At 41.9% G+C, this 7102-nt stretch overlaps 1 protein-coding gene across 1 annotated transcript; it reads left to right on the top strand.

Annotated features, from left to right (window-relative positions):
• Window positions 1-295: 295 nt before the first annotated feature.
• On the top strand, window positions 296-6687 carry LOC138982479 (ankyrin homolog). Its single transcript, XM_070355777.1, has 2 exons — window positions 296-670; window positions 1583-6687. Exons 1-2 carry the CDS (start codon window positions 439-441, stop codon window positions 2779-2781), a joined length of 1431 nt encoding a protein of 476 aa, XP_070211878.1. The 5' UTR covers window positions 296-438; the 3' UTR covers window positions 2782-6687.
• Window positions 6688-7102: the final 415 nt, after the last annotated feature.

Here is a 7102-nt window from a genome sequence, read left to right as displayed (position 1 = left end):
AGTGCAGTATAATGTTCATGTAATCAAGTCGCCTGTTATGACATGTCAAAGCCGAGTCAGACAAAGCTGACACAGGACTCAGTCTTACGTTCATGTTGAAACGAAGAGCAGAACACACACAAATGAATGAAATTCAAACAAATGAACAACCAGAACAATAGCCACACAAAAAACACCCATAAACAACAACAATAACGACGACGACGGCAAAACTGAATCAACTCTATGAAAACAATAAGCACTTGGAAAAAAAGTGCTAAGGGAAGTAATGATAGTTGTAAAATTTATCAAGGTACGTTCGGAGTGACCTCCCGTGGAAAGATGCTCGGTTGACAGAGAAGCAAAGAAAGCTGTTGGAGATCTTCATTGTTCTGGTGATTATGCCGCTAATTAGAGACAATTGGTATGTAACTAGTCCAAGAACTTTTGGGGGAGAAGATGACTGAAATAAGCAGCGACAAAGATCTTCAGTCTGTTAACCAAAATGCCGATGAAGAAGGAAAGGTCAAGGCTAGTGGGGAAAGAGCCCAGAATGTAACAAGTGATGTCTATGATGTAGGCAACAGTTCCTCTCGGGACGGCGAGCATCCTCCTCCGCCACCAACACCCCCTCCCCCTCCCCCACCACTACCACCTCATCCATCTACTATCATCAACGTACACGTCTCAGGTAAGCCTGCAGGTATAGACATCGACAGACAGATGCACAAGTATATATACACACATGTAACTTGCATGAAGTATAATTAATGGGACTATTGCCACACACACACACACGCACACACACACACACACACACACACACACTTGCAACTGCGCGGTATGACAGCAGCTAGGCGATAACAGTTAACACACACACACAGTGACACACACACACACGCACACACACACACACACACACACACACACACACACACACACACACCCACGTGTAACTATGCGGTATGACATAGCAGGCGAAAGCGCACACACAGTCAGATAACATTTGCAATCAGAATTATAAATGTTTTCATGCGATCATTTATATGTTTGCATGCACACATGACGTGTTCACACACATGTGCATATATACACATATATGTTGCATGAGTTTTTGTATGTGTTTTTACAATTCTTGGTATGTTACCTTCATACTTATGTATGAAACAGAACAAGAATTCTTATGTGTGCTGTCTGATCTATAAAACATAAAAATAAAAACTTTTTAGTAATTGACGTGACGGTTGTTTGTTCATGTGTACTATGTAGCGTTAAGAAGATACATATGCGCAAAGTAATGTTTGAAATCAGTCTGCAGTCCTAACAAATTACATTTGAAAGCCATAAACAACTTGAAGTTGAAGTGATAATTAAGTAATGTGAATAGAGAATTTCTATGATAATGATAAAGGCATGAAAATCTGGTAGCTGCAAGTTGAAATCTATTTTACATTAAGACATAGGATGGACAGAAAGAGACAGACAGACAGACAGAGCTTGAGAGAGAGAGAGAGAGAGAGAGAGAGAGAGAGAGAGAGAGAGAGAGAGAGAGAGTGAGTGAGTGAGTCTAACTCACTCTAACATTATTTTCTCATTCTTTCAGGGCAAGGCACAATCCACCGCAAGAGGACACAGATAGAGCTGCGACTGAGACTGGTTCAGGCTATCGAGGGGAACCAACTGTCCACAGTACAAGATCTCCTAGAGGAGGGGATACAGCTGGACTGTATCATCCTTTTCAACAAAACACCGCTTACCTACTCCATTGAACTGGGACACTTCAGCATCGCAAAGGCCTTGATCGGTGCTGGAGCAAACATAAGTGCCAGGGAGCCTATCGCGAACGCCAGACAACCTCTACACGTAGCTGTTGGCGTCTTTGATCTGGACATGCTAGCATTTCTCATGGAGCATGGTGCTGATGTGGATGGCAGGGATGGGTGCGGTGCAACTCCTGCTATGCTGGCCAGCTTTGCCGGGTACTTGCCTGCTGTGCAGCTTTTCCATGCCCATGGTGCCTGTTTGAATGTTAGTGATTTGGTCGGCAGGACTGCTTTGCACAGAGCAGCAGAAGGACAGCACGCAGATATTGTGAGGTTCCTGCTGGTTAACGGAGCCGAGCTGGATTCTAGGGATAATTTTGGCTGGACTGCAATCTACCAGAGCATAGTCTTTGGACACTTTGAAATCATCCAGCTTCTCATAGAGTGCGGTATTAGCGTTAATGGCACAGACCGCAATGGTCGGTCCCCATTAGCAGTAGCCTGCAATCGTCTTTGTCCTCCTAACGTCAGGGTGGTGCTGTCAACAGCGCTGGACTTCCACAAGCGGGAGAGAAAGATCCCCACCACCGCTCTGCATTCTGTGCTCAGCAGCGAAGACTGCACTCATTTCGACTTCTCAATTATAGCACTTCTCGTTAATACAGGGGCTCGCCTGAACGTTGATCGGCTGACAGACTTCTTCCGCCTGTGCCCTAACCTGGCTCTTCAGCGCAAGCACGTTCTGTTGCAGTACCTGTTTCTGTCAGGCTGTGTCGGGCAACAGGAGGATGTGTGTGTTGCTGCTTCATCGCCTTACGTCCCACAGCTGCACACGTGGCTGGAAGAGCGACAGTCGCTTCAGCAGCTGTGCCGTGTTGCTATTCGCACACACCTGGCCACTGCCATGCAATGCCGCAACATCAGTAGTGCTGTTGATGCTTTGCCTATTCCGTTATCCATCAGAAACTTTCTTAATTTGTCTGACTTCACTGATATGTATCCAGAATTTGTAGAAGGGGCTGTGTTGGGATCTAGCTAGATGTATTTATATTCCCGTCTTTTGCCCTACGTCTCAGAAAATGTTCTTAATTTGTTTGACTTCTCTGTCATGTATCCAAAATGTGTACAAGACACTGTTTGGGGATATAGCTGTATGTGTCTCTTACCTCCCTGTGCAGTGAAAACCTCCTTTTATGACCTCCAGAAATCAGAAAATCAGGTCTTAAAAAAGAGGGAGTCTTAGAATGGGGGTAAATTTACAGAGGATATAAACCGAACATCTGAGAATACAGGGTCTTAAAAGCGAGGGAGTCTTAAATTGGGGGTCTTGAAAGGGGGGGGGGGGGGGGGGGGGGGTTCCACTGTATAAGAAAGAAGGCTATTAAGGAATACGTGTTAAAGTGCAATATGTACAGTATGGACACATCTGTACATTCTCCGTAATACATGTATTAAGAACATTCTGTTGGCATTAAAAAAAAAAGTTTTATGTTTGTATTTATTTTTGTAAGTAGACCTACCTGGCTTCCGGTAATTGTGAGTATATTTCAACTTTAATTTTGCAACAAGTTGAACAACTGTAATTCTCTCAACTATTCAGGTTCCATAAAGAGTTGTCTTCCTTCAAAGATAAATAACATCAAAATCTTCCTTGCCACTGTAACGCTTCTATATACTGCATATTGTATACATGTGTTTTTGTTTTTTTAAGTTAAGTGTTTCCTTGTGTGTATTTTGACTGCTTTTGTGTTCTCTTTTGAGTCACATTAGCAATGCAAACCAAACATGCTGGTGTCTTTCAATCTCTAAACTCGGAATAGCCTCAGTATTAAAGTACAGTAGTAGTCATTTCCTTTTCTTGGGACATTTTTTTAAGACTGCGAATAATGAAGTCATGGTATACTTATGCTTAAAGGGATTGATGAAGTTATGTTAATTAATATACCCATTTATATGGTTAATATGCATAAAGCTGATGTGGTGTGGTTGCAACGTGTGTGTGTGTGTGTGTGTGTGTGTGCTCATGCATGCGTGTGTGCACATGCATGCGTGTGTGTGTAGGCAATATGATATGTTTTTATTTTGACTGTATTTAATGAATGCATGCTCAATCAAAGGTACGTTTACCTAGTGCGTTGGCACATGGTTATGATCAAGTTTTATGTGTTTAGATAATATTAACAATAGTATAACCTTCACCTAGCGTGTGTGTCTGTCTGTCTGTCTGTACGTGTATGTGTGTAGAGCAATTCAGAGTAAACTACTGGACCGATCTTTATGAAATTTTTTATGAGAGTTCCTGGGTATGATATCCTCAGACGGATTTTTTCGATAAATGTCTTTGATGACGTCATATCCGGCATTTTGTAAAAGTTGGGGGGGCACTGTCACACCCTCATTTTTCAATACAATTAATTGAAATTTTGGCCAAGCAATCTTTGACGAAGGCCGGACTTTGGTATTGCATTTCAGCTTGGAGGCTTAAAAATTAATTAATGACTTTGGTCATTAAAAATCTTAAAATTGTAATTAAAATTATTTTTTTTATAAAACGATCCAAAATTACGTTTATCGTACAGTATTCTTCATCATTTTCTGATTCCAAAAACATATCCGTTTGTATGGCCATGTTGGGTTTGATGCGTGCATGCCTGGTTTTCTCCTGTAGATGGGTGTCGGCACAGAAGGTCTGCCCGCTGTCCTCAGCCAGCATGCTCCGTCTTCATGGCAGCTCAAATTTTTTATCGAGGTTCTCTCCTCTAGATCCGCCGTGTTTCGCCTAGGGGCTTGCGCTGCCTAGTTGATAGGGTCACCTCGTAGAGGATGTGGTCATAGACCACGCACGGTCGGTCTTGGGATAGGGAAACGTTATGCTAGTCCGGAGGGATTACGCCACAATGACCACCTCGCGAAGACCCAGGGTCCTAGACTAGGGAGGTCCAAGGGGGAGCACCGGGAGGGCTACCCCTCTACCCGCACCTCCAACACAATCCCTTCCCCTGGTAGCTTCATCCCCAAGGAGGAAACAGAGCTACCTGCAACACCCCCAAAAACATATAAATATGTTATATTCAGATTAAAAACAAGCTCTGAAAATTAAAAATATAAAAATTATGATTAAAATTAAATTTCCGAAATCGATTTAAAAACAATTTCGTCTTATTCCTTGTCCGTTCCTGATTCCAAAAACATATAGATATGATATGTTTGGATTAAAAACACGTTCAGAGAGTTAAAAAGAATAGAGATATAAAAAAGCGTGCTATCCTCCTCAGCGCAACCGCCACCCCGCTTTTCTGGATTGTTAATTTCACTGCCTTTGCCACGAGCGGTGGACAGACGATGCTACGAGTGTACGGTCTTGCGGAAAAAATGCAATGCGTTCAGTTTCATTTTGTGAGTTCGACAGCTTGACTAAATGTTGTTATTTCGCCTTACGCGACTTGTTTTTAAATGTGATCAGATGTGTGGAGTGTAGGTGTGTCAGTACTACGCTGTGATTTTAAAACTTGACTACATGTAAAAATGACTGGTAGAAGTGCATTATGTGGTTTATGTGTACGGTAGTTTGAAGCCTTATCTCTCTGATGCACGACTTGTGTAGCCCTCATGTATTTTTTGTCCATGTCTTAATTAAAGGCTCAGTCAGCTTCCCGTAAACCATCACAGACACTGTCAGGCTTTTACACACAGTACAAACACCCTTTTACTTAAACACTCACCGCTTGAGAACATCCTAGGTGCCCTCCGTAAAGAGCGAGCAATTTTCAAAGAATTTATTTTTGCATGGTTTATCTAACCCTGAGCCATCGTGAACCCGTGTGATCCACTTTTCTTTTGTTCACAAGTTAGTCGTCAGTTTGTGATTTCAATGCGACTCGCTGTATCTGCAATAGCACGTTATTGTATACCTCTGAATCTAAAACGCAATAACGGCTGTGAGTCACACGAACTTATCGGCAGCGGTTGGATTCAAACAAGCAAGCACTATGCAGAACATTCGTCTGCTACAGGAAACACGTTTTGCGTGACACGCTTCCAGGCTCCCTTTTTTCAAACTTTCAAAACTTCGAATTGTACTGATCTTGTCTTGATGAAAAACTTTTTTTTTATGATTTAAGAATGTTTATGTAACAAGCTGTCAAATTTATTATTGAGATTTTAAAAGTTAGGTCCAGCGCCAAAACGAGGCGTCTGATTGTCTCACAGACAATCCAGCTGGCCACGCAAAAATAAATTCTTTGAAAATTGCTCGCTCTTTACGGAGGGCACCTGGGATATTCTCAAGCGGTGAGTGTTTAAACGAAAGGGTGTTTTTACTTTGTGTAAAAGCCTGACAATGTCTGTGACCAGAAACTGATGGTTTACGGGAAGCTGACTGTGCCTTTAAGCACAGATTAGAGCTCTACAATGAGCACAGGACAGAGTTCGTGGTGACATTTGCCCTTGTTGCATTTTTATGTGAACTTTATCTGGATGTATGTAACCGTCTTCCTCATTCTATTTGGATTTAACCCAGTTTTTGTATTTTGAAAGATAATGTGCCCACAAACATAGATCGTTGCAGATCTCTATAGGATTTTGTATGCACTTCAAGCAATATGCCTTTTCAGCATTTTGACATTTTTTTTATGATTGCCTGTTGATACAGGAAGTACAATGGTACCTGTTAAGAAAGAACACCCTTAATTGGGACCTATCAAAAGTGTCCCTACATTTCAGGTGGCCAGTCATGACAGGTATAGTTTGACAAAGGTAATAATATATGGATATCAGAAGGTGTCCTTATGCAATGTATAGATCTGCGACGATAGATGAGGCTAGTCCAGTTAAATAAGCACTGTATGTTGTTTTAAGCAGTATGTAATCTGAAGCTTGATGGTAGGCGTAGACACTGTTGTGGGGAATATGTGTACAATACTGTTGGTTTAAACCTAAGTTAAAATTTAAAAAAAAAGAAAAAAGCTTGATGGTAGGCGTAGACACTGTTGTGGGGAATATGTGTGCAATACTGTTAAGGGGTATAGTGTACAAATACCCCCCTCACCCGCCCCAACCCAATAAAGGCGTCCGATAACCTGAGAAAATCTGGTCTTGAAGGTGGCAGAGTCTGAAAATGAAGCTAAATGAATTTGTATTTGCCCCGTTATAATGATGCTGTGTTTACCTACCTTGCATGTGTGTTCCTACTCTACCCCCCGCGGGTTAGGGGGAGTCCCATATTGGTTGGGACGAGAAAGAATTTACCCGATGCTCCCCAGCATGTCGTAAGAGGCAACTAACGGATTCTGTTTCTCCTTTTACCCTTGTTAAGTGTTTCTTGTTTAGAATATAGTCAATTTTTGTAAAGATTTTAGTCA

This window comes from Littorina saxatilis, linkage group LG12 (assembly GCF_037325665.1).
Source record: "Littorina saxatilis isolate snail1 linkage group LG12, US_GU_Lsax_2.0, whole genome shotgun sequence".
Classification (NCBI taxonomy): Eukaryota; Metazoa; Mollusca; class Gastropoda; order Littorinimorpha; family Littorinidae; genus Littorina; species Littorina saxatilis.
The sequence above is the reverse complement of the archived record's forward strand: the minus strand, read 5'-3'. Positions and strand labels throughout refer to the sequence as shown.